At 56.6% G+C, this 26,938-nt stretch overlaps 1 protein-coding gene across 3 annotated transcripts; it reads left to right on the forward strand.

Moving 5' to 3' along the window:
• The first annotated feature begins 559 nt into the window (after window positions 1–559).
• PCDH1 (protocadherin 1) lies at window positions 560–26,712 on the forward strand. 3 transcript variants are annotated; one of them, XM_045794410.2, is made up of 6 exons: window positions 560–775; window positions 8,790–9,640; window positions 12,776–14,971; window positions 20,203–20,422; window positions 21,435–21,473; window positions 22,628–22,763. In XM_045794410.2, exons 1-5 carry the CDS (start codon window positions 736–738, stop codon window positions 21,458–21,460), a joined length of 3,333 nt encoding a protein of 1,110 aa, XP_045650366.1. In that variant the 5' UTR covers window positions 560–735; the 3' UTR covers window positions 21,461–21,473; window positions 22,628–22,763. The 3 variants fall into 3 exon arrangements, with proteins under 3 accessions (XP_045650366.1, XP_045650365.1, XP_087718319.1); XM_045794409.2 differs by lacking the exon at window positions 21,435–21,473 and having other exon boundaries at window positions 22,628–26,712; XM_087862193.1 differs by lacking the exons at window positions 20,203–20,422; window positions 21,435–21,473; window positions 22,628–22,763 and having other exon boundaries at window positions 12,776–15,627.
• The last annotated feature ends 226 nt before the right edge of the window (window positions 26,713–26,938 follow it).

A 26,938-nucleotide genomic window follows, 5' to 3' on the forward strand; every position in this document is an offset into this window, starting at 1 on the left:
CCCACCCCCACGGCTTGCTGCGGCCACCGAGGCTGACCGCTCTGCGGCTTCGGCCAGAGGGGGAGGGGTGGACTTCCCCGGAGCGCAGTGGGAAGGGAGGGCCACACGGGGTGATCTGGGGGTCTGCGCGGCAAGAAGGTGGATGTGGAGAAGCAGATGCCCTCCAGGGAAGAAGGCACTGGGGAAGACATTTCCCCTGCCCGACTTCCGAGAAGGCAGGGTAGGGGACAGGTGTTTGAGTGAGGTTAGGAACGGAATTCAGGAGGGGTCCGAGATGGGGGCTTGGGTGGGATAAGTGCAAGGCGAAGAGCTAGGGAGGGGGACGGCCTGTGTATCCGGGTTCCCGGTAGTGAGGAGATAGCGAAGGGGGGTAGTGGCTTTGGGGAGCGGTGCTCGGGGTCCCCTCCCAGAGGGACCAGAGCGGTCCCGAGCTCCACCTCCCGGCCGGGGTGGGGGGGGGGGGAGGGCGGGGAGGCGGGAGGGAGGCGGGCAGGCGGGCCAGGAGGGAGGGGGGAGGGAGGGGGCGGGCCGGGCTGTGCGCTCCGCTCGCTGCTGGCTCCGCCGCCGCCGCCGCTGCCGCCGCCGCCGCCTCACACACTCGGGGAGCGGGAGCGCGGCGCGGACGCGAAGCCGCCGGGGCTGCTGTGCCCAGAGCCAGCCGGAGCCGGAGCCTGAACCGCAGCGCCAGCCCGAGCCGTGCCGAGCCGCAGCCCGGGCCGGGGCCGGTGGCGGCTCATGGACAGCAGGGCCGGCGGCCGGCGCTGCCCCGAGGCGGGTAAGGATCCAGTGGCGGTGGAGGCAGCGGCGGCGGCTCCCGGTTGGGAGCGGCCATAGCCGGCGGGAGCTGAGGGAGGGGCGCTCGGCGGAGCGAGGCCACGGGGGCCCAGGCGGTGCTCAGCGCGCTGGGGCTGAGGTGGGGGCGGCTGGGAGCTCGGACCGGGGGTTGAGGTCGGGGCACCCTGGCCTCCAAAGTCCGCGGCGAGAAGCGGAACGAGGAGAGGGGGTGCTGAACCGGACCTCTGCCTCGGCGTCCCGCACCCCCGCGCGTTTGGAGCCGCGGGGAATAAGAGGACTCTAGGAGCGCGCCGAATGGAGGTGGTTGGGGGAAGCGCGCAGCCCCCAGTTTGGGCGGGGGGTCTCCCCGAGGACGAAGCAGGCAAGGACCCTCGTACACAACATACACACACACTTGTTGGGCGACCAGCTCGGATCACCCAGGCGCTTCCAGCTCCCCGCGGGCACCCAGAGGGCCAGAACACGGACATATGTACACGCATACATACATCGGTACATATGTGCACACAGACATACCTCCCGCACACCAGCGCCCACTGGGGCACCGTCACTAGCTCAGAATCCGCTTCAGCGTCTGCACGCTCAGCAGCACGGACTCACAACCCGTGGCCATAACAGAGCAACAGAACACAACCGGGTGTGACATTCGGCGACATGGTCACACAAACACAATCCCGTGCCCTCATGTACGAGTGTCGCGGCCACAGTTCGCAAATGAACACTCAAAACCTACCCTCGCACGTACATATTCCTTTAAGGAACACACCCCAACATAAATTATGTTACCCACTCCTTGGCCAGAGCATAGATGCACAACACAGGTCTAGCTTGCCCCCCTCGACTGCACCCACATAAACACAACCCCCGTGTCTCAGCACACGCCTTGACGGCACACACCCTAACACAGAAAGTAGAACCTACAGCGGCGCCTCACGGGCGCAAACACAGAATCCATTGCTTCACACATCTTAACACTGGGTGTCACACACACCTTACACCAACAGTGTCACATTACACCTTGCAGCCTGATCACACACACACACACACACACACACACACACACACACACACACACACACAGTCTCTCTCCGTCGGAGGCCAGATTCCGTCCTGGGAAGCCGCGGGGCGGTCGGAGAGCCCCCAGCGTCCCATCATCTTAATCGCGACATTGTTGTTGTGACTATCAGCACCGCGGGAACCCTGGGGGCTGGCCGGACCGGCTTTCCTGCCCGCGTCTCCCCCACCCCCACTCCCGGGCCGGGCCGCCGGGTATTCCCGGAACAGGCTGGACTGGCAGGCCGCGCCATCCCGGCTCCCCTGGGCTTCAAGGCCCTAGGTCCTTTTGCAGAGGGTGCAAGCCTGGGGCGGTGTTTGCGACCCTCTTCGGGTCATTTAGCTGCGTTCTGCGAGCCACCTGGGTCCCCAGCACACCTGGGTCCCGCACACCTGTGTCCCTCTCACACCTGGACGCCCCCTCCGTCGGGTGCCGGCTGCAGGCCAGAGTCGTGTGCTCGGGCAAGGCCCTGGGGCCCGAAGGGAGATCGCGGCACGCGCAGGAGCAGAATTGGTAGGCGAGATGGACTCAGCTACCCTCGGGAGCCCCGATTTCTGGCCTCAGTTTCCCCAGCAATGATTGGCGACTATTTCTTCTAGCTGGAAATATTCGGTGTAGCGTTGAGGTCTTTGAGGATCGAGCGCGGGGCAAAGACCCCTTTCCGGTAGCTGTGAGAGGGTCCGTTTAAGGAGAATGTCCCCACCCGGCCTGGCTCGCCACGCTTTGTGATTCCGGCGCCGGCTCCCTCCCCGCCCCCTCCCGGCGCCCGCTGCTCGGCTCCCGCCGACGCCCGCTTGCTGGGGACCCTAGGCAGAGGGCCGAGATGCGGAGGAGGAGGGATTTCCCCTGGCGGCCCTTCGGGCAGGGGGCACAAGGGGCCCACTGGCAGAGGCACATTCTCACCGCGCCCCCGCCTCGCCTTGAGCTCCCGGAGGCCCTATGTCGCTGGGGTGGGGGTGGGGATGGGGCCGTCCGAGTCCGAGGATGGTGGAGGAACAGCCATCCCCACTCCCCACCCCCACACACACACTACTGCGTCCTCTGGGAGGAGACGCCCACGCTCTGGGTGTGTGCGGGGAGTACCCGCTGACCACAGCAGTGTAGACGGGGGCTGCCCCGGCGGCGACGGAGTCCAAGATATAGTGCAGGAAGACGGAGGGAGCCTTCCATTACCCGCTCTGAGCCAACCTTCGGTAGCTGCCTGGAAAGAGGGCGCTCAGAAGGTGTTCGTGACAGCCTAGGGGTGGGGGCTACTTTCTTGATGTGGAGGTCTAGGAGGATTGAAATCTGTAATTACAACTAGAGCAGGGCATGGAATGGAATCAGGGAAGAGGGATGAGAAGGGCCTCCAGAGACAGGTAAGGGTAGTGTAGTAGGGGAGCAGATCTGTTTTCAGTTCTGGCAGCGTTTAGTTTCCCCTCTCTCCCCCAAGCCAATTCCGAGAGGGACTTCAGCTGGAAGAGGGTGTCTTGCTGGTGTGGCATCTTCCTGGCGGAGGGGCTGCTGCTGTGGCTACTTGGTCAGGAGATCTGGGCTAGAGAGAGATGGTGAACTGCTGGGAGGAGAGGGGTGGCAGCACCAGGAGAGGGCCTGGGGGAGGGGATAGGAGATGGAGGAGGCCCTTCTGATATGGTAGGGCTGCCCCTACCATGAGCAAGGATAGCCGGTGCTGCAGAGTGAGATTCTTTCAACAACAAATTTAGCACCTGCTCGCTCTATCTGCCAGGGCCCAGAGTGGGTGGTGAGGATGCAGTATAGTGGTAACATACACACCAACCTTGTCTTCATAGGTCTTCCCAACCAGCAGGGGATGGATTCGTTTATTTACTGAACCAGTGAGCACCTAATGTGTGCCTGGTGCTGGAAATAAAATGCTCTGCTCAGTTATTTTATATATATATATATATATATATATATATACTGGTCCTTTACGATATAATAGATCTTAATGCCACAGATCTCATCTCCCAGATAACTTCCACGAGGCAGAATTGATTATTTCCATTTCACGATATGGAAATAGGTTCAGAAAGGTGAAGTCACCTGGCCAAGGTCACATGGTTAGGAAGTGGTGGAGCAAGGGTTTGAACCCCAACATTCTGACTCAAGAATGCAGGTGCCTGGAAGCCCTGCAGAGGCTAATAGAGGGTTGTGAAAGAGAGGGGAGAGGAGCTGAGGGCTGTACACTTGTTCACTGTGGGAAGCCTCTGAATAGCTCCACCCCACACAGCCCTGCTAAGGCTTACCCTGCTCTCCCAGAGGTTGGTTTTGTCCCTTGGTTTTCGTGCCCACAGTGGCAGTGGCTGTTGTGTAACAGTGCAGGGCTAAGGGGGGGTGGTCAGAGCTGACTTGGTCACTGGGACACTGATGGCTGCCTCTGGGTGTTCTAGCATTCAGCAGAAAGTGGACCCTGGTCCCTGAGGTGGGCTGGAAATGAAGGTTCCAGGTGAACCCATACTGCTATCCTCCCCACCCCCTCCAACATGTTGACACAGATGGCAGTTTCCTTGCCTTCCCTGGACTCTGCCCCCTCATACCTCACTGCTCTCCTCAGGCCTAAGAAGAATGAGTCACTGTGAGTGCTGCAGCTCTGCTTCTCAGGGTCCTGGGTGCCTATGTCTCTGGGCAGAGGTGGGGACACCCTTGCCAGGAAGGCAGCCAGGGCCTGGGCAAGGGCAGATAAGGTGCTAATCTCTTCAGAAGCTGCCTCCTGGAACTAATGACTCTCAATAACCAGCCATAACCTGGGCAAAGTTGAGGGATGGTGGGGGCAGGGGTGAGGTGCCTCACTGCTGCTCCTGGCTCTTCTGACTCTTGTCCCTGCATCCCTAGGGCCCCTGGGTGGGGGGAGGGGACAGCTTCAGGCTGGGAGGCTTGGGGTTGTTCAGCCCTTGAACCCTAAGCCCTCTCTCTTTCTTTCCTTGCCAGGCAAGTTTGGCAGCCCAGGGGTGGGGGTGGGGGGCTACTCAGCCAACATATTCTAGCCTCTGTGACTTTTGTGGATTTTCCTTCCCCCTCATCCAGCCTTTCCCCCAAACTCTGGAATGTGAAGAGGTATTCTTATTTCTCAAATCTTGACTCTGCTTACTACTTCTGTGACCTGAGACAGTTCATGATTCTTTCTGAGCCTCAATTTTATCATCTGTACAATGGGGAGCATTGTAATAACAAAGTACCCCTTTCGGAGGGTGGGGATTAGATGGGATATGCAGATGGAGTAAAATCTCAAGGAATGTTAGCTGGGATGATGATGATAATGATGACAGTGATGATGATGGCAAAGGTGACAGAAGAATTTGCACTTCTTTCTCAACTCCAGGGACCCAGTACTTCTTAGAGTTAGTCTTTCCCTGATGGCGCATCCTGTTGCCTCCACCCTGCTGCCTGGGGGTTTCTCCAGGTACCTCCCCCAGAATCAGAATTCCGGGAGTGGGGGGGGGGGCAAACAATACTCATTTTAAAGGAGCATTTCAGGTGCTTCATGGGCCTTAAACCTTCTTCAACTCTTGGTTTCACTCTGGGTAGCCACGCCTCCAAACCCACGTTCCCCCAAATTCCTACCTCCCAGAAACACCCTTTTCCCCATTACCTTCCTGGCCTTGGATATTTCTCTGTGGTTCTCTTTCCACCTCCGAAGTTGTATACCATAATCCTTTCCTGATTCCTCTGCTGGCTGGAGTAAGGGATCTCCTAAGGGTGACAGGGTGAATGAGTGAGACGGAAAAAGAATGTGTATGGGGGCGGGGGGGGGTGCTTCCTGTGTCTGTGCTGCCTGGGAGGCCTGAGGGGTTAGAGCCCTGGGTTGTGACCCTGGGAGGGAAAAGGATGGGCTTTATCTGTAGCTCTTCGACCTGCTACAAATCAAAGTCACTCTGACTCTGTCAGACCACAGACCTCTGAATTTTTTAGCCAAAATTTGTGAGCATTCGTTTTTCTTGGAAAAATCTGCACCATAGTTTCATAAAATTCATAAAGGGGGCTGTGATCTAAAAAAGGTTAAGAATCCCTGTTCTGGAGAGAGTGAGTGAGGCAAGCAGTCACTGCCTTATTTCTCCTCTGTGTCAGGTTTAGGGTCATTCCCATATAACCCCACCCTGCCAAGACTTTATGCATGGACTTGGTGTGCAGAATGATCCATTGTGTGTGTGCCATGGGGGGAAGGCAGGCTAAGGTACCCAGAAGGGAATGAGGTTCTCTGGAGGCAGTCCTTTGGGGCCGTGTTTCAGTTGGAACTTGAAAGTAAGATGAGCCTTGTGCCAGGTCCTTTCAGGTAGATGGGAAGTGGCTGGAGGGTGAATCCAAATGGACCATTAGATAAATTCCTTCTTCCTTTAAAGAGATTAAGATTGCAACTAGGAAGGAGCACAAACACTAATCTGATTAACAGCTTCAAGTACGTTGAACACTTTACTGCCAAGGAGTGACCAGGGAGGAGGTGCGGTTTGGGAATGCTACGTGAAGGAAGTGTAGTGTTTGACTTGGTAAGGAACCTGCGTTCACTGAGCATTTGCTGAGAGTCTACGATGGACCTGAACAGAGAAGGATTAAATTTGACCCCAATAGGTTCTTGATGGAGTCAGGGAATTGGGCAAGGAAATAAGCAGGGATCACCCAGAAAGTGCCAGGATAGGCTAAACCTGGGAGCTAAAATAGTCCTTCAGGAGCTCTTACTGAGTGTCTACTGTACGCCGGGTCCAGGGCAGGATCCTGAGGATGTAGGAGCAACCAAAGCAGAGGCTCTCCTGTTCTTTGCTCAGTCCTGTAAGAAAGACAATTGATAAATTATTTCCCATATAATAGCTACATAACTACAATTGTAAGTGCTGTGAGGGAGCGTTTGTTGAGTACTTAATGTGTGTGCTAGGCATTTAGCCCATATGAGCTCAAACTCCCTAGGAAATAGGTGGTGGTATTGCCATTTTACAGATAAGGAAACTGAGGCCCTAAATCATTTTCTCCTGCTCAGCACCCAGGAAATGGATAGTTGGGGTTCTCAGACTATCTGATGTCTTCTCCACCCTGATTCCTTACATGTGCCAAATGATTACAACCAAACAAAAATGACAAATAGTCATTGAGTTAGAACTGTTGTGAGCTCCAGGATAGCAGATTGAGTCTATCTTGTAGGCTGCTGTGTCCCAGTTCCCCGGACAGAGCCTCACACATTGTAAGTGCACGGTAAACATTTGTTGAATGCATGTGCCTAGCTTTGTGAACATGCGTGGGTTGGGGCAGGGGAATGAGTGTAGAGAGTCTGGCCCTACCTTCAGGAAGTCTGACATTTGCCCTAAGAGCCAGAGAACACTGGAATAGGTGCACAGTACTGGGGTTGAACAACACAGGCAGGTGGGCGGGTCCAGGCAGCTGTGATTCATTGCCTCGGGATTGGGGCAGACAATAGTGGCTGTGAGTTGGAGAAAGGAGAGGTCACCATGGGCTGGAGAGGCCTGGGAAGGCTTCCTGGGGGATCAGAGCCTGCCTTCAGTGAGGTAGGTGTGGTCTATGACAAGAATGGGTAGGATTTTGGGAGGGGGTAGGTATTTCAGGTACAAGTGGGGAGGTGGGTAAAGGAGAGTGAGCCTGAACCCTCTGCTGAAAAGGCTGGGCTTGACTTTTGATTTGAATAGAGGGGCTGGCCATGGTTTTGTTGGAGAGAAGGAGGGGGTCAAGACTGGGACAATAGCAGGTCTGGCCGGAGTCTGCAAATGCATAGCCTCAAAGCTGGGCGGGGGAGATGGGCAGTAGTGGTTATTGGGGTGATGAGGATGCAGCTTGTGGTTGGCTATGGCATATAGGGCTCCAATTGGAAGGATTTGGGGGTGGGCACAGAGAAGCAGGTCAGAGATGGGACTGGACCAGTCAAAGGGGAAGGGGCCAGGTATGAAATAGGGGCCAGATGTTTGTGGGGAGAGGGGCCAAATAGGAGCCAGATGTTTACTGAGAGACTGGGAGCAGAGCTTGGAGGGGAGTGGTCAGGAACAGGCTGGTGGTGGCATTGGCAACTCTGTCCCTGTTAGACCTGCTGGGCTCGCAGTTGCTAAGGACAGGCCAGGGCAGCTCCCAAAGCCAATTCCAGGGCTAGTCAGCCCTGACCACAATCCTGACCCCAGTCTTGACCTCTAAACTTTTCTTCCACACACCTGTCAGTGTCTCCCCTCCCCCCATGGACACAGGGGAGGAAGAGAGGAGGAGGAGTCCTGGGAACCAAGTGGGGGGGGCAGTGTGTGTTTGGGGGGAGGTGGGTGGCTAACTCCTACTCTTCAGCTCTAGCTGTTTCCAAGCCTTGACGGGTGCCTAGTTTAAGCTGGCCCTTCATGGGAGTGGGGCCATTGGGCACTCTGGGTGATTACTGTCAGGAAAGAGGGATTTAACATGTCATATCTCATACGCATATACTGACTGGCATCTCAGAACAAAGAGAAATGAGACATCTTCCCGCTCCCTCTAGCCATCCTGAGTGGCCCTCAGTGTGGGATCCAGGGAATATAAGGGGTGCCTGTGTCTCTTTCCTACCACATATGTGGGGGGTGCTTAAGGGCTTACCCTTCCACTTGCTGCCTCTCCGTATCTCAGTATCAGGGTAATTACCATGGGTGACTAAGGCAGGATGCTGGTGAGAAGGAGGTGTTGGGCAAAGCACAGAATAGAGAGCAGGGAGGAGGGAGTGTCAGGAGAGTCAGGGCGTTTCATGGGCGGGAGCTGCTCTAGACCTGTTCCGGGCCCTTACCGGCTCCTCCAGCTGGGGCAGACACTGCTGCTACACCCAGCTGTGAGTGAAACTCAGGGTTCTGGGTTCTGAAATCAGGGCTCTGGGCTGGGGCTAGGCTTTCTTCATGGGATAGTGTATAGATGGCAGAGGGAGAGTCAGGGCCTGGCGTGGGCAACCCTCAGGGCCGGATTCCTCTTCCCTGCTGACCTGTTTTGCCTCTTCTCCTTGCAGCCCTCCTGATTCTAGATCCTTCCAGGATGGGGCCCCTGAGGCCCAGCCCAGGCCCCGGGGGGCAACGGTTGCTGCTGCTGGCACTGCTGCTTCTGCTGGCGGCATCCCCAGGCCATGCCACTCGGGTGGTGTATAAGGTGCCAGAGGAACAGCCACCCAACACCCTCATTGGGAGCCTCGCAGCTGACTATGGTTTTCCAGATGTGGGCCACCTGTACAAACTAGAGGTAGGCGCCCCATACCTGCGGGTGGATGGCAAGACGGGAGACATCTTCACCACTGAGACCTCTATCGACCGCGAGGGGCTCCGTGAATGCCAGAACCAGCTCCCTGGTGAGCCTTGCATCCTGGAGTTTGAGGTGTCTATTACGGACCTCGTGCAGAATGGCAGTCCCCGGCTGTTAGAGGGCCAGATAGAGGTACAGGACATCAATGACAACACTCCCAACTTCGCCTCGCCAGTCATCACGCTACCCATCCCTGAGAATACCAACATCGGCTCACTCTTCCCCATCCCAGTGGCTTCTGACCGTGATGCTGGCCCTAACGGCGTGGCATCCTATGAGCTGCAGGCCGGGCCCGAGGCCCAGGAGCTATTTGGGCTTCAGGTGGCAGAGGACCAGGAGGGGAAGCAACCACAGCTCATCGTAATGGGCAACCTGGACCGGGAGCGCTGGGATTCCTATGACCTCACCATCAAGGTGCAGGATGGTGGCAGCCCCCCACGCGCCAGCAGTGCCCTGCTGCGAGTCACTGTGCTTGACACCAATGACAACGCCCCCAAGTTCGAGCGGCCCTCCTACGAGGCTGAACTGTCTGAGAATAGCCCCATCGGCCACTCGGTCATCCAGGTGAGAGGTCCTTCCATCTAACTGTCAGGGTTCCCATCTTTAGAAATGGGAGCCCAACCCCACCTGGTGAGAGTTCTCTTCACTTAGGGGTAAACTGCCAGGATTCTGTGGTAAGAGCTCTTCTCCCAGCCCCAATCTAGTGAGACCTTCCTATCCCCGCAGGTGATATTATTTTCCTCTACAAAGCTACTTAGTGAGGGGCGCCTGGGGGGCTCAGTCGGTTAAGCGGCTGCCTTCGGCTCAGGTCATGATCCCAGAGTGCTGAGATGGAGCCCCACATTGGGCTCCCTGCTCCGCGGGGAGCCTGCTTCTCCTTCTCCCTCTGCCCACCCTCCCCACTCATGCTCGTGGGCACTCTCTCTCTCTCAAATAAATAAATAAAATCTTAAAAAAAAAAAAAAAAAGCAACTTAGTGACATAGCACAGGAACAGCAGTCCCTCCATACCCAAAGCAGACTCAAGTTGGAGAAACTTTGGAGAAGTGAAAGCCCTACCAAGGCAAATGATACCCTCCTCCCCAGCCAGGTGAGCCGAGTTGGAACAAGAACAGTCTCTCCAGAGATGAGAATATCTTCCCAACTACTGGCGCTTCGGCCAGATGAGATTTTCCTGAAGCTAGAGGACAGAGCCTTTCTTTGCCTCTCCCTGACAGTCAGATGAGATTATTTTAGCCAAGTGAGTCCTCAGAGTTCTAGAAAACTGCATTCAGATGTCTGTCTGTACACCAGCTTCCTTCCCTAGGCACAGGGTGCTCATGAGTGTGGGGTGCTTGGCCCAGTGGGGGGTCGGTTGCCTCTGCTGAAGTTCTCAGCACCCCTCTCCATGGGAACTGCCCCAGGGGCTGGGCAGCTTGGTGGGGCCAGGGCCTGGGAGGGAGCAAAGAAAGCGTCCCTGCAGACAGGTGGGCGTATCTCCCGCTGTCATCTCAGCCCTGGCGTCTTGCCAGCTCCAGCTCCTTTCTCCTTCCCCCTGGGCTGAAGCTGTCTGTCTTTGAAGTGAGGGAGCTGAGGAGGGCTCAGCCTGCCCTGCACACCGTTATGGTCCTGGGAAACCCTTCATTCTGTGTCCTTACACTGAAGTGGGGCATGGGGAGGAGATTTAGCCTTTTTTTTAGAGGCTGGTGGACTTGAACATGTGGAAGAGAGTCTGATGAAGAAAAGGGAGACAGACAGTCGGAGATGGTGAATAATAACAGCCTGGGTGCCAGGCACTGTTCTGAACACATTATGTGTATTATGTCATGTAATCCTCACAGTACAAGGTAAGCATTATCCCCATTTCACCAATGGGAAACTGAGCCCACAGAGATTTGGAAACTTGCCTGATCTCACCCAGCTGATGTGTTCACAGCCCACTCTGGCTATGTCCAACAGTCTGGCTTCAAAGCCTGTGCGTGTAGCAGCTACACGCCCTCCCAGTGGGCTGAAGCAGAAGAGCTGGGCAGAGACGGGGCTCGAGAAGGGGCAGAAAAGAGAAGATGGGAAGGAGGGAGAAAGAGCTGAGCAAGGCTGGGAGGGAAACAGGGACAGAAGTGAAGAGTCACAGAGACAAAAGGAGGTAAGATGGCAAGGGAGGTAGATAAGAAGCCAGGTGACCAGTCTGGAGACAGGGAGAAGTGGGAATCATAACAAAAAGGTAGGTGACAGAGAGATAGACTGGGGGCAGGGCAGGTGATGAGAAGAAACAGAGTTTGGCTCTCACAGGGTTGAACAGGGCCCGGGATAGCTGGGATGTCCTGCCCAGGTGTCTCCACTGTTGAAAAAGTCCTGGTTCCCGACAGGAAGGAGAGGAGACTAGCAGTGGTTTGAGACCGTGCTAGATGCAGTGCCCTGCACTGTGTTAGCACTGACTTTCAGAGATGGACAGTTGGATGGGTGGATGAAAAGGGGCATAAATGCTATTTAGGGAGCACTTGCCATGTACCAGGCAGCGTTAGGCATTTTTACAAGTATTATTTAATTCTCACCACAGCCCTGTGAAATAGGTTCTATTATTATCCCATTTTATACATTTGTAGACTGAGGCTTGGGGTAATTGAGTAATTGGCCCAAGGTCACATAGTTAGGAAATGGTAGAGCTGGGATTTGAACCCAGGACTCTTCTGCGGTGCTCCTCAGAGATTCTGCCAAGTTATATCTGTCCTGTCCTCCCCGTTTGCCCACACACACCCACCCCTACTGCCAGCACATTCTGCCTGACTGTGACGTAATTCCAGCCCTCTGTTTCTCCCTGACCAGTGGTACCTCATGGCCATTCCCACCAGGTTCCTGCTGCCCCATCACACCCATGTTTGTATAGACTTGGGTCGAGTGTGCACTGGCGTTGGCGTGGGAGGGCGTGCCCACTGCAAAGGGACAGACAGTTCATTGTTTGATGCTGGGATCCCAGCCCGCTGCCAGCAGGCTCTGTGGCCTGCACCAACCCCTCCCTCTCGGCCGCAGGCTCAGCCGCCCAGATTCCTCAAGTTGGTGCCTAGCCAGCGCCAGCCAGGGGAGAAGAAGCTGCTGAAACAGGTTTCCCCGGTTTGAGAGAGCAGTGGCCTGGCAGGCTCCTTCTGACCCATATCCCTGCCTGGCTGCTTTCAAAAGAAATCCCCTCACCTGTGGCCTCCAGGTGGGCATGTGGGTCTCCACTCCGGCGCAAACACACATGTGCACAAACACATACCTTCTCACATATTAGCATACACTCCCAGTCTCAGAACACATGTAGATGCAGACATGCGTATTACGCACGTATGTCATGCAGACATGCCACTTCTACTCCTCACACCTTGGGTTGAAGTTCACTGTAACTGGGTGGAAAGGCTGCCCCGGTTGCTAGTTGGATCCTCATCCCCATATTTGGGCACAGTAGTACAGGAATGGAAAGCAGAGTTGAATGGTGCCCCGTCCCAGCTCTACTAGTTGCTTGTAACACGGTTGAGGATTTGCAGGTTGCGTCTGTGCTCCTCAGGGAAAGAGATCAGTACTTTCTGCCACATGTCAGGGTTGGGAAAAGGGCAGTCTATGTGCCACTTTTGGAAAGGGTGCCGCATTGGATGAATTGTATCTGCCATGCTCATTGCATCCCTTAATTTGCTATCCCGGGACTAATGCATCCCCGTTTCCCATTCTTTCCTCCCCTGCCCTGTAGGTGAAGGCCAACGACTCGGACCAAGGTGCCAACGCGGAGATCGACTACACATTCCACCAGGCGCCTGAGGTGGTGAGGCGTCTTCTGCGACTGGACAGGAACACTGGACTTATCACTGTGCAGGGCCCCGTGGATCGTGAGGACCTAAGTACCCTGCGCTTCTCAGTGCTCGCCAAGGACCGAGGCACCAACCCCAAGAGTGCCCGTGCCCAAGTGGTGGTGACGGTGAAGGACATGAACGACAATGCCCCCACCATTGAGATCCGGGGCATAGGGTTGGTGACCCATCAAGACGGGATGGCTAATATCTCAGAGGATGTGGCAGAGGAGACAGCTGTGGCCCTGGTGCAGGTATCTGACCGAGATGAGGGAGAGAATGCAGCTGTCACCTGTGTGGTGGCAAATGATGTGCCCTTTCAGCTACGCCAGGCCAGTGAGACGGGAAGTGACAGCAAAAAGAAGTACTTCCTGCAGACCACCACTCCGCTCGACTACGAGAAGGTCAAAGACTACACCATAGAGATTGTGGCTGTGGACTCTGGCAACCCCCCGCTCTCCAGCACCAATTCCCTCAAGGTACAGGTGGTGGATGTCAATGACAATGCCCCTGTCTTCACCCAGAGCGTCACTGAGGTCGCTTTCCCAGAAAACAACAAGCCAGGTGAAGTGGTCGCCGAAGTCACGGCCAGCGATGCCGACTCGGGCTCCAATGCGGAGCTGGTTTACTCTCTGGAGCCTGAGCCAGCTGCCAAGGGCCTCTTCACCATCTCACCTGACACTGGGGAGATCCGGGTGAAGACATCCCTTGATCGGGAACAGCGGGACAGTTATGAGTTAAAGGTGGTGGCAGCTGACCGGGGCAGCCCCAGCCTGCAGGGCACAGCCACCGTCCTTGTCAATGTGCTGGACTGCAATGACAATGATCCCAAGTTTATGCTGAGTGGCTACAACTTCTCAGTGATGGAGAACATGCCGGCGCTGAGTCCAGTGGGCATGGTGACTGTCATTGATGGGGACAAAGGGGAGAATGCCCGGGTACAGCTCACGGTGGAGCAGGACAATGGTGACTTTGTTATCCAAAATGGTACGGGCACCATCCTCTCCAGCCTGAGCTTTGATCGGGAGCATCAAAGCACCTATACCTTCCAGCTGAAGGCGGTGGATGGCGGTGTCCCGCCTCGCTCAGCTTACGTCGGCGTCACCATCAATGTGCTGGATGAGAATGACAATGCGCCCTTTATCACCGCCCCTTCCAACACCTCCCACCAGCTGTTGACCCCCCAGACGCGTCTTGGTGAGACGGTCAGCCAGGTGACAGCTGAGGACATTGACTCCGGTGTCAATGCTGAGTTGACCTACAGCATCGCTGGTGGCAACCCTTATGGACTCTTCCAGATTGGGTCACATTCGGGTGCCATCACCCTCGAGAAGGAGATTGAGCGGCGCCACCATGGGCTGCACCGTCTGGTGGTGAAAGTCAGTGACCGTGGCAAGCCCCCACGCTATGGCACGGCCTTGGTCCACCTTTATGTCAATGAGACCCTGGCCAACCGCACGCTTTTGGAGACCCTGCTGGGCCACAGCTTGGACACGCCCCTGGACATCGACATCGCTGGGGATCCAGAATACGAGCGCTCCAAGCAACGTGGCAACATCCTCTTTGGTGTGGTGGCCGGTGTTGTGGCCGTGGCCTTGCTCATTGCCCTGGCAGTGCTTGTGCGCTACTGCCGGCAGCGGGAGGCCAAGAGTGGCTACCAGGCCGGTAAGAAGGAGACCAAGGACCTGTATGCCCCCAAGCCCAGCAGCAAAGCCTCCAAGGGAAACAAAAGCAAGGGCAAGAAGAGCAAGTCCCCGAAGCCCGTGAAGCCAGTGGAAGATGAGGATGAGGCTGGGCTGCAGAAATCCCTCAAGTTCAACCTGATGAGTGATGCCCCCGGAGACAGCCCCCGCATCCACCTGCCCCTCAACTACCCACCGGGCAGCCCTGACCTGGGCCGCCACTACCGCTCTAATTCCCCGCTGCCTTCCATCCAGCTGCAGCCCCAGTCACCCTCGGCCTCCAAGAAGCACCAGGTGGTGCAGGACCTGCCACCCGCAAACACATTTGTGGGCACTGGTGACACCACGTCCACAGGCTCTGAGCAGTACTCCGACTACAGCTACCGCACCAACCCCCCCAAATACCCCAGCAAGCAGGTAGGCCAGCCCTTGCGGCTCAGCACACCCCGGCCCCTACCCCACCCCTACCATGGGGCCATCTGGACCGAGGTATGGGAGTGACAGCAGGCGTATCATACCTGTGGGCTCATCACCCTGTAGGGGCCAATCCAAGCCAGTGGTGGGAGGTGGGACCAAAGATCTGGGGATGCCGGGGCCTTGGTGATGACCCTGCTGCCTTGCCCAGGCACAGACGGTTAGGCTGAGTGAAAATTGAGGGAGGGTGTGCTCTGTGGCATTCTCCTCCTTGCCCCTTCCCCACTGGGAGAGGCCTGTGACCGTCAATTCCCGAGACGCTGAGACAGCTGCTGGGTCTTGCCAGTGGGGGCTGATGGGCAGGTGAGCAGAAGGGTTGGAGGCAGAAGGGGAGAAGGGAAGTAAAGAAGTCTACTCCAAACCTAGGTCTCTAGCTGAGACCACCCAATGGTGCTTCTCTAGAAGGGAACAGGGAGACTGTGGTCCTATTGGGTAACTGGGTAGGGACTCTGTCAGGGAGGGGTGGGGCCTCCCTATTTGGGCCTTCTGTATGTGCTATGTTAGCCTCTTCCCCACCCCAGGCTCCTGGGGCTGGGCCCTGGCTCCCCTTCCCCAGTCCCAAACACTTATCCCTGACAATAAAGTTCTCTATTTTTGGAGTTTTGGTTTCTTATTTTCCTGGAACTGAGAGAAGGAGTGAGAGAGACTGGAAACGGCCCTTTGTCCTTAGGTCCCTACCCAATTTCCGCATCCCTTCTCTTTGCCCCTTCCTACTTCCTAGACCTGCCCTCTACCCCAACCCTGTCTTCATTTACCATCGTCCCATCTCCCCCCACATCTGGCAATGTATCCCCTCGCTCTGTGTTTGTGAGGCCTTCCCCCCAGGAATGACATCCTTCACCAAGAAAGGGCAGGTGCACCCAAGTGAGATGCACCCAGGTCCTGCCCTTTGTCCACTGGCTGAGACTTGACCCTTCCAATCTGCTCACACTGAGCAGCCCCTGACAGCGCTCCGGCCAGGGCACCTGGTGAGGGTGAAGTGCAGCCCGCCCACCTCAGGTGAAGGCAGAGAAGCCCTTGATTACACCCGCCACCCTCCCTCAGGGCAAGACCTTCCCAAGTCCCTTTCTCAGCTTCTTCATCCCAACATCACTCAATGCCCAGCAATTAATGGACCCTGCCCTGCGTGTCCCCGCCATGATCACCAGCCTGGGCTACTGGGAGGGAAGGCCCAGGGAGGGGGAGGGAATCCTCAAGTTCTTGGGCTTGGCCTGCTCTGGATCCCCACTCTTAGGGTGCTCCCTTCTGAGGCTGAGGGACCCTGGTCCTGCCCCTCCTCCCTTCCCTTCCTTCAGCTCCTTGCTCTGGCCACCTTGGACTGCTGGCTCTCACTCACTCTCTCTCTCTCCGTCTCTCACTTCTTGCTCTCCTGGGTCTGCCCTGTCTCTGGCTGTGCCTGAGGGGCACTGGGGCTAAAGCCTGGGTGAGAGGCCTCGGGTCCTGGGGGAGTGTCTGAGGCCAGAGGCAACGTGTCTCCATGGCGACTGAAGAGGCTTGAGACACTCCCAGGAGGTCCAAGGCGTCAGCTCTCTGCCCTGATTCCATCCACAAACTCCCCAATGCCCTGGGGGTACCCCCGAAGTAAACACTCCTGGGGGCTTTGGAGGAGTGGGGCGTGGGCAAGTGAAATCTAGTTGCATTTCAGTTCTCCTGGACAAATAAGCATCTCTGGGGGGACCACCAGCAACACCTGACCAACCATTCTTTCTCTTTTGTTCCCATCCTTGCTGCTGCCAGGTCGCTCGCTCTTCTATTCCTTCAGCCTCTTCATCTCTTTTTCTTTCCCAGGATCTGAGGGATTATCCCTTACTCAGCTGCAGCCCAACACATCCATGGAGCCACATTGAACACCTCCCAACATTCAGACACAACCAAACCACAACACCATTGTTATCATCAAAACACATAGGCCAAGATCCTACTGTGTCATCAGCATGGTACTAGACCCTGAGGGGAAATGGTCATATTCGTATGAGATACACGAGTAAAAAGTTGAGGCAATTGAGCATCTTAAAGGTGGAGTGGAAAGTGCCATAGTGAAGCATTTCCCAGCTTGTTCCACTATTCCTTCTGCTGCTACTAGGTGCTTCTTTTTCTTTTTCTTTTTTTTTTTTTTTTTTTAGTCCTTACACCATACTCAGCACTTTATGTGAATTAGCTCATTCGATGCTCATAACTCTTTGTGACATAAGTCGTTATAATGCTCATTTTCCAGAAGTGAAAACTGGTTAGTGGTGGAGTCAGAATTCAAACACAAAGCATCAGGAAATCTGATTCCCAGAGTCTGCTGTTATCCACAGTGCTTTACAAGAGGGGTCCCCTAATTAAGTCAGTTTGGGGACTAAGAGATGCACTATCACATTAGCCTATTAGAGGCTCTGCGAAGCCTGCAAGAAAGAGGGGGGACTTTGTTAGACTTTGTATAACTCTGGTTTTCCAAATTTATTTGACCTTAGTGCCCCCTCCCTTTCTTTGAGGAACACAGTATGGAAAAACCTGCATGGGACATGGGAGTGGGCGCCTGGAAGGAAAATGTCAGATTTGAGCCAGCTCTTCAGTGATGAGCAGGAGTTGGGCAGGAGGTTCAACCGAGTGAGCCAGCTCCTGAGGCAGGAGTGAGCATGGCCAAGTTGGGGACAGGGAGAGGGCAGAAAGGGGAGCGTTAGGGCTGGAGTGGAGGGTATAGGAGAGAGCTGAGAGATGCGACCGGAAGAACTCAAGGTTGTAGAGTACACAGATCCCTCGCCTAAAGTTCCTTAACAGGAAATGGGAGCCCCTGAAAGCTTATGAGTTTTGGATGAACTGAGTTTTAGAAAGTTCACCAGAGCATATGGTGGATATAAATGGGGTAGAGGTGAAGGTACAGGATCGAAACTCTAAGGGCTGGACTAAGATGGTGGCCATGGGGACAATGGATGATGGATGGATTTGGCTAAACTTGGGGAGAAACGACCTCTAGGACTCAAAGGATGATTGGATATAGGGTAGGGATTTGGGGGAATGCGTATGACAGCTCCCAGGATTCCCAGATGGGAATTCTGTGCCTGGGTGATGGCATAGTGACGAAATCATTGCCCATGCAGAAGCTGATTGAAGAGAAAGAAGAATTTGGTTTCAGACTTGTTGAATCTGAAGGACCAGTAGGGACAGCCAATAGGAAGTACTCAGCAAATGTCTAAAGCTTCAGGACTAGAGTCAGAGAGATTTTGGATCTAGGCTTTCTAAGATCTGATAGTGATAGAATTATAGGGAATGTTTAGGGTTGAGTATGCCCCAACCCTCCATTTTACAGGAAAAAAAAAAAAAAATCATAGGAAAAAAAGCCCAAGTGACACGCCTAGTAGGCAGGAATGAACTTTGGATTACCAGGTATAGGTTTTTGGGGGAGGGAGAGCTGCTGGCTATCATCTCGGAGAGAACTTGGAAGAGAAGCACCTGCCAACCAGACTGCCCGGTGCCTCACAGACCCCTCCTGGAGACTGTTCACCGCAACCAGGTGGACGATGCTCCTTTACGACATCCCAGCCCCAGGTCAATTTTGGGGACCTCGTCTGTCATCACCCAGACCCTTTGGTGTTTTGGATCACAACACGAATCCTAAGAAGGGTTGCCTATTCCTGAAGATGAGGTGGGAGCCAAGATGGAAAGGCAGTTCTGAGACACCTTCCAACAGCTTAAGAGCTCCTCATCCTGAGAGCCTCCCCCACCCCAGCTGCCTTGAATGGAATGAAGATTGTGATGGATTGGGAGGTATCAGGGGGATGGGTCTGTAAACCCAGGATCCCCCCATTCTGGCCCTCCTGATAAGCTCCTATTGAGGGCTTTAGAGTAAAGACAAAGCACCAGTGATGTCTTAGAGGATTGGAGGGAGCCTGGAGACTCAGCAGCAATAGGGCCTTGGCCTGAGCTGTTCCCACCCCTGGCTTCCAGAGGCCCTGGGTCTATGCCCTCCATAACTCCTAACTTCTGGATGGCAGGAAAATCAGTGGCAGTCCCAGGTGGGTGTTTGGGTGACTGGTTGGTTGTGCCAAGTGCCAAGCTGAGGCTGCCAGGTTCCTGGGAGGATCGTTAACCCATGGCAGAGGCACAGGGCTGTTGGCTGGGAGCAGCCTGTCCCAGTTCTACTGCCCCCACCCCAACCCCCAGTCCAAGTTTGTAAGTCCTGGCTCCACCAAGCCGCGGCCCCTCCCAGAAGCTCCTTCCTATTTGCTAGAAGGAGTCTCCCTTTGAGGCCAGCCTTCCTAATTCCTGATGGATGCCAGGCCCCTCCCCCTATGCCCAGGTCGCCCTGGGCCCTGCCCTCTACAATTAATACTCTGTTTCCTGATCTGGAGGATGGGGGAGTTTCCATTGTTCTGCTTCCTCACCCCCAAGAGGCCCCGTTTTGTTATCGTTTTGTTATCGGGGCTCCCTTTCCTTCTTCCCTCCCACTTTTTTCCACTCCCAGGCCTCTCTGGAGGGGCATGAAGTGGGGACAAAGGGGCTCCAGTGGGAGGGGAAGCAGCAGGGAGTCCTGAGGCTGCCTACACCATCAAGCAGGAGGGGTAGGAGCAGAGGATCAGAAAGACATTGGGATCTCATTTGGATGGAAGCAATGGGAAGTTAAAGAGCAATGAGACAGGTGAGGAGCTGAAGTTCAGGGGTGCTATTTGGAAATTAGGGAACTGTACTGGTATTGGTGAGCTGTTTTGGAATGAGGAGTTAATACTGCTTTAAGGAAGCTGTTCTAGAAACTGGAAGCTTGCTTGTGATTGAGGCTATGCTGGAATTAGGGGAGTTGGCTGGTATTGTGCTATTCTGGTGTGGGCTGTTCTGGAATTAAAGGCTGTGCCAATACTGGAAAGCTGTGCTGTGACGAGTGGTTGTACTGGATTAGGCTTACTGTGGTGGCCTGGGGGCTAAAATAACACTGGGGCCTGTGCTGTGGTGGGACTTGCAGTGTGTGGTCTTGGCTCTCCTGGGAGCTGTCCCAGAATTAAGGGGCAGTCCTCTATTGGGTCTGTGCTTTCTTGGGGGTTCTGCTATGCTAGGGGGCTGGGCCTCTTCTCTGTTGCTGCTGAGGCCTGGGGGACTGGGAGCTCTGGGGCGGGCCTGGCTGGGGCTGGGGGTCGCTCTGGTGGTGGGCCCCCCGGGGCAGGCTGGCCTGCCAGCAGTGACACTCCTTCTCCCTGCAGTTACCTCACCGACGCGTCACCTTCTCCGCCACCAGTCAGGCCCAAGAGCTGCAGGACCCATCCCAGCACAGTTATTACGACAGTGGCCTGGAGGAGTCCGAGACGCCATCCAGCAAGTCATCCTCGGGACCCCGACTCGGCCCCCTGGCTCTGCCTGAGGACCACTATGAGCGCACCACCCCTGATGGCAGCATAGGAGAGATGGAGCACCCCGAGAACGGTGAGGAGCATCAGCACGCTCAGGGCACCCCAGGAATGGGTAGAAGCTGAGAATGGCGATGAGACTTTAACAATAGCCTCCGTTTATTGAGCTCTTGCGTGTTCAGCGGCGGTCACTGTGCTGAGCGCTTTCAGCTGTATATTCATTTAATCCTCACAACCACTCTGATCTGAGAACTTTACTGTTCTCTTTACAGTGCAGGAACTTGAGACCCAGACAGGTTGAGTCACTTATCCAAAGTAAGACTCAGGAAGTGACAGACCTGGGAGAGATTCGAACCCAGGCTTCTCTGACTCTGAAGACCTTGCATTCAGCACCACATCATACTGCCTTCCAGGGAACAGGGACCGGGAGGACGGTGGCTAGAGGGCTCAGGCAGTGGTGAGGGAAGCTTGAGGGAACCTTGAGGTCATGAAGGTCTCTTAATGGGGTCAGAGGGCCTTGAGAAAGGGGAGGGTCCCCCGGATGCTATGAGGAGCTCAGAAAAGGGTATGGTGATCCCCTGAGGGGAGGAGCCCGAGAGGGTCTGGCTGAGGAAAGGGAGTGGGGAGGTCTGGGGAGGCGAAAGGCATGTCTGGGAGAGGCTTGAAGGGTGATGGCAGAAGGAAGGTCTGGGCCAGAGCAGAGATCAGTGTGGGAACGGATAGTGGGTGTGCTTTCAAAATGTGTGTGTGTGTGTGTGTGTGTGGTACGTATGCGTGCGTGCACGGGCGCGCGCGCGCGCGTGTGTGTGTGTGAGTGTGAAGGCATCCATGGTACCCTCTGCAGGGGGAGAATGAATAAGCTTCCCCTTGGGACTGAAAGACTCTCCAGCTTGGAGCTGTCCTTGGGTCTTGCCCCCTCCCTCAGTCTAAACTGCCCCCCCCAAAAGATGAAAAGGTCCACTCCCCACCCCTCAGGCACAGGACGCTTGTCTAATATCCCAGGCCTTAGATCTCAGAGTGCCCTCCACCCCACCCTGTCCCTCCATGCTCTATCTCATGCCCGTCTCGTCCTTTTTGTGCCCGCGCAGAGCCGGCTGGCCGGAGCAGGCCCTGAGGCGGAGTGCCAGGTATGTGGGAGCTGCTCTGGGGTCTGGGGTCTGTGGGACTTGGCCCAGCACCCAGCCCCGCCCACCCAGTGCCCTTGCTCTTCTCCATGCCAAGTTGGGTCCCCCAACCCTGAGCTGAAGAGCCTTGGTGCTTTGAGGGTTAATGACAGAGCTGTCCCCTCCTCACCTTGCACTGGCAGGAGGCCAAGCCAGGGTGGGTGGTATCAGGGGAGCCCCTGCCCCAGGCAATGCTGCTCAGTCCTGTCCCTGAGGGAGGGTCACCGCCTGGTACTGTCCCTGAGCAAGGGCGGGACGGGCAACTATGACAGGAAGTGCTCATGGCCCAGCCGTTCCCATGGAGACCCCCGCTGCCCAGCAACCGCACCGGCTACTGATGTCAGGCGGCCAACTCCTGTTCCCGTGGGTGTTCTGGGCAGGGAGCCGGGGCTAGGCCAGGGGTGGTGGTTGGCATAGGGGGCTGGAGTAAGGTGGGGAGGGGTTGCATGAGTATGCTTGTGAGTATGTGGGTGTGTGCTTCTATGTGAACTCCCCACACAGAAGCTCATCCCTCTCCCTGGCTTTAAAGCAGGGCCTCACTGTGCTGGGGCAAGGTGGGGTTCCAGGATAGCTGGCAGCATGGTGAGGTGTGAGGGGGTTCAGAAGGAAGATGAAGATGCCCAGTGTAGATTTGTGTGTCCATGCCTATCTGAGGATAAGTGTGTGTATGTGTGTGTTTGTGTATATGTGTGTATGGTGACTGACAGAGATCTTGTACCTTTAAATGAGGATGGGGGTTTCCTCACCCCTAAGGGTAGATTTGCTTCTTTCAGCCTGTCTGGAGATAGATGAGGGAGTGCGTAGACGGGTTGTGTGTTTGTGCACCTGTCTGAGGGCAGATCTGGTGGGTGTGTTGATAGGAGAGCTGGAGGGTGGCTGAGGATGGAGGTACGTATCTATTCAAGGATAGACTGCAGGAGAGCGAAGAGCCGGCGGTGGGTGGTAGGAGGCTGAGTGTCTATTTGCGGGTGTGTATGCCTGCGAACTCAGTGGGCAAACGGGGCATGCACCCCTGTTCTGAGGCAGGGCATAGGTGCCTATGGGAAGCCACGGAGTGGAGCTTCGCAATATTACTCTGCCTGAAGACTGAAGACCGTCCTCCCCATTCTCTCGTGCAGACCTGCGCCCTTTGCCTGATGTTGCCATGACAGGCACATGTACCCAGGAGTGCAGTGAGTTTGGCCACTCCGACACGTGCTGGATGCCTGGCCAGTCATCTCCCAGCCGCCGGACCAAGAGCAGCGCCCTCAAACTCTCCACCTTCGTGCCTTACCAGGACCGAGGAGGGCAGGAGCCTGTGGGCGCCGGCAGCCCCAGCCCCCCGGAAGACCGGAACACCAAAACGGCCCCCGTGCGCCTCCTGCCCTCCTACAGTGCCTTCTCCCACAGTAGCCATGATTCCTGCAAGGACTCGGCCACCTTGGAGGAAATCCCCCTGACCCAGACCTCGGACTTCCCACCTGCAGCCACACCGGCATCTGCCCAGACAGCCAAGCGCGAGATCTACCTGTGAGCCCCCTTCTGGCCGGTGGCCATGCCCCTCCCCCAGCCACCGGCCAGGTCCCAAATGGGCCCATTCCAGGGTCCTGCTCCTGACCCCTTCAGCGTGGACTTCCCAGCCAGGGCCCCAAGTGGGGGTGAGTACTGGCCTCATGACCACGCAGGCCCTTCCCCCAAGCAGGGTCCAGGTCCTCTCTCCTCACTTCATCCCCCAGCCCCTGGGAGCCCTTCTTCCCCTTTATGGGGCTCCCCCCAGCTGGTGCCCAAGAGGGCTCCTCTACAATGACTAGGCTCCCTTCCCTTGACTTCTAGGGAGCACCCCCTCACTTGGGCAGATGGTGGAGTCAAGGGTGGGCCACACACTTTTAACTCATTGTTTCCCACATGGCCGACCAGGGCAGAGACAGGATGTCCCCATTCCAGCCCTGCTTCAGGGCTGAACTGGGGAGCCCCTCTCCCTGGGAACTCCCAGAGGAAACTCTTGACTGCCAGGGGCTCCCTGAAGGGCTTTTGTTACCAAAGGTGGGGTGGGGATGGGGGTGGGAGTGGGGTGGAGGCCTTGTCTTCCTATACTGCTCCTGGGCTGGCCCACCTGCCTGCCACATGCCCATGCCTGATCCCATCCGGGCACCCCCCTTCCCTGCTGGTCATGCAGTGTCTGTATATAAGGACCTTGGAATGATGTCCCCATTTCTGCCTGATTTGCAACTTTTCTTGTTGATGTTGTGTTGTCTTGGGGGACCCCTCTGGGGAGGGGAGGCTGCCCTGTGCCCCCTTCTCCCTGCCGCAGTGCCCCCCACCCAGGCCTCTACTGTTCCATGTTGTAAATACCCCTGGGGCCGTAGTGGGATGGGGGTGCAGGCCAGGGAAACAATGGGTGGGTGGGGGTGGGGATGGGGGTAACATTCGCCTATCAGCAGAGCTGGGCTTTTATTTAATTTTTTTTAAAAATACAAATCTCTATTTTTTTGGAACTGTTGCGCTGTGCCCTGGGGGGGGATCCCCGCTCAGGCTGGCCCCCCCCACATCCAGATGAGCATCACAGAGGGGCCCTGAGGCTGTGGGGGGCAGCTGGACAGGGGTGGGATGACTGTGCCTCTGGCCTGGTTGGGTGAGTTGGGAGCAGGAAGGTTTGCTCAAGGGGTGGCTGGTTGCTGCCTCTAATAGCGGGAACCTGCACCCTGCCCCCTCCCTGCCCCCCACCCCCCAGCCCCTGCCATGACTGACCCGTCAGCCTGTAAAACCACCATTGCCTTGATCTCAGGGGGTGGGAAGGGCTGCCTCAGGGCACCCTGGGCTCCAGGCCCCCTTCTTCCAGTTGGGCTTCCCTTTGCCAGGGTCAGGGGTCCCCTGGGGGAGGGGGTGGGGAGATTGGGGGGCAGAGAAGCCCAGTCAGCCATGATGAGGTGGGATTCCTCTCTGCACCTCAGGGGGCCAGGGTGTGAGGAGCATCCTGCAGAGCCCTCATCTCCCACTGCGGCCATCTCAAACCCTCAGTCCCTCTTCCTTCCAGAAACCCCCCACTGCCTTGGCCCATACCTCTCCAGCTCCCCAGGGGCCCAGGCTGGGAGGCTGGAGACTCAGGGTATGGCCCTTGCTTGACTTAGTCTAAGCTTGGGGGGCGGCCCAAGGGTGGGAGGGGTGGGTACAGGCTGCTGGGTCGTCTGGTGCCTTTGGGAGCTGTGCTGCTGGGGTCTTGACTCCTGTAACCCCAGAGACCCCACTCCACCTCGGGAAAGCCAGGGGCCTGAAGAATCACCCTATTCTCTGCTCCTTGCCCCTAACTTGGCTTGGGGTAACAGTGCTGGGAAGGAGAGCATTGTTAGGCTGGTAGCCTCAGCATACACAGCCCTTCTATTGAGGGCAGAGGGTAGAGTGGGCTGGGGTGGCAGCAACCAGGTCTGGGGGTTGGCCAAAGGCTCCTTTCCCTGGGGGAGGCCCAGAAGTGGGCTGGGGGCTTGATGAAGAGACAGCCCCCTTCCCCCTGCACAAACAGGGCAGGTGCAATAGTGGTAGAGTTGGTAAACATGATGTGCCCAGCTGGTGGGGCAGTGGCCTCAAGGGCTGTCCTAGGTCCTGGAGGTCAGGATTCTGGCAAGAAGATTGTATGAGGCCCATTTGCTTGGTGGAGAGGGTGGTCCAGACAGGAGGCATTCCTGGAGTCAGTGGACTCCCCTGGAAGCCCCTGGTGGCCTGGGCACCCTGCCCTGGTCTTGGAGACCCCTGAACACTGAGTGGAAGGGCAGAGGAGCATTTTGCACAATGGAGAAGCCAGAAGGAAGGGGGTAGCTCAGATCGCTGGGAGGGCTGAGAAGCACAGAGGAGCCCTTCCTACAGGCGAAGGCAGAGTCCCAGCCCCCTGGTTGGGGTCAGGGCTCTGAATCTGTCACCACCTGGGCACTCGAGAGGTGAAACCAAAGGTGGGCAGGGGATGGGTGACAGCACTGGGGACCACCACTATTGGTCCTAGGTCTGTGAAGCCCTTCCCCAATGCCTTGTGTCGCGTACAGTTTTATGTACAAATAGGCGACATTTGGCCAGAGGAGACCCCCCCTCAAACCCAGCCTGACCCAGTCAGTGTCTTCCTAGAGGGGACCTAGTTGGTCCCCAACCCCCTACTTCAGAGCATGTCTCTTGGTAGGGGGAGGGTATATGGGGACATATTTCTCTCCTGGGGTCCCTGAAGTGTGTCTCACATCCCTGGGGGAGGGTCTCCGGGGCATCTCTCACCTCCGGGGGCTCCCTAGGCCCTATCTCTCCCTTTGGGAGTCTCTGGAGGGACATGTATTCCCTCTGGGGACCATGGGAGCATGTCTCCCCCCTACCCAGGCTCTCTGGGGAGCCTGTTTTCCTCCCAGGGTTCCTGGGAGTACTTAAGGCATGTCAGTCTTGGGCCATCTCTCTTCCCAGGGAAGGGGGCTATCTCTGAAGCATGTCTGGGAAGGGATGTTTCTGGCCCTCCCTGTATCTCTCCTCTGGGGGTGTCTCTGACCTGCAGCACTTTGGGATGAGACTGGGCAGCTCTGAGTTGTCTTTTCTCCTGAAGGCTCTGGGATACCTCTCTCCTGAGGATCCGGCCTCTGGAGCCATTTCCTCCCTGGGTGTGGGCTATCTCCTGGTGTTGGGAAAGCTTATGTTGGCCATGAGAAAGTCTCTTAGGGGGCGTCTCCACGCGGGACTTCTCTGGGAGGGGGGACTGTGTCTCGCCCATGGGGTTCCCGGGCGGGTTTGTCTGCCCTGGGGAGAGGGAGACTGTGTCTCCTCGGGTTATCTGAGTGGGGAGGGGGGCCGTGTCTCTCTCGTGTGTTGGGGGGTGGGGTTCGGGGAGGGGGGGGGTTGGGGCTCGTCGGGTGCCCACACTGGGGTCGTGTTTCTCTTGGTTCGTGCCACTTCCCACCGCCTCGCTCCTCCCGGGAAGGGCCCCCGCCCCGCCCCCACTCCCCCCCACCCCGCCCCATCCCTGGCGCTGCGAGCACAATCCCGTTGATTTGTAATGATTTCTGTCTCTTTCTGTCTTTCTCTTTCTCTGACCTCCCCCTCCCCCGCCGCGAGCATGCGCAGGCACCGCCCCTACCCCCTCCGGTTCGGTTCGTTTCCGGTTTGTTTGCTGAGCTGTCAATGGAAGACCCGTGTAATTATTCCCGAGCTTTACAATAAAAGTGTGAAAACCGGACCCCACCTCACTTCTTCCGGGCCCTCAGGCCTGCGTCCCGGGGACACTGGGGGCTAAGTCTGGGGTAGAGGCCTTGGAGGGGGCCAGAGGACGCGGCCGAGTGCAGAGCGACCGAGACCCATTGGGATTAACCGGTGCCACTCTGGAATGGCGGGCAAAAGAATGCAGTCCGAGGACAGACATCTACCCCGTGCGTGTCAGAGTGCCTCCCTCCCTCAACCGATGCGCTGTGCCCGACCCGCAGGGCCCCACCCGG

The sequence above is a fragment of the Ursus americanus genome, chromosome 5 (assembly GCF_024610735.1).
Source record: "Ursus americanus isolate L20-20 chromosome 5, mUrsAme1.1.p, whole genome shotgun sequence".
Taxonomy (NCBI): Eukaryota; Metazoa; Chordata; class Mammalia; order Carnivora; family Ursidae; genus Ursus; species Ursus americanus.

Coding starts and splice junctions, on each gene's coding strand:
- PCDH1 (XM_045794409.2), top strand. CDS start 736: ATGGACAGCAGGGCCGGCGGCCGGCGCTGCCCCGAGGCGG. Junction 9,641..12,775: donor TCGGCCACTCGGTCATCCAG/GTGAGAGGTCCT, acceptor CCTGCCCTGTAG/GTGAAGGCCAACGACTCGGA. Junction 14,972..20,202: donor CCAAATACCCCAGCAAGCAG/GTAGGCCAGCCC, acceptor TTCTCCCTGCAG/TTACCTCACCGACGCGTCAC.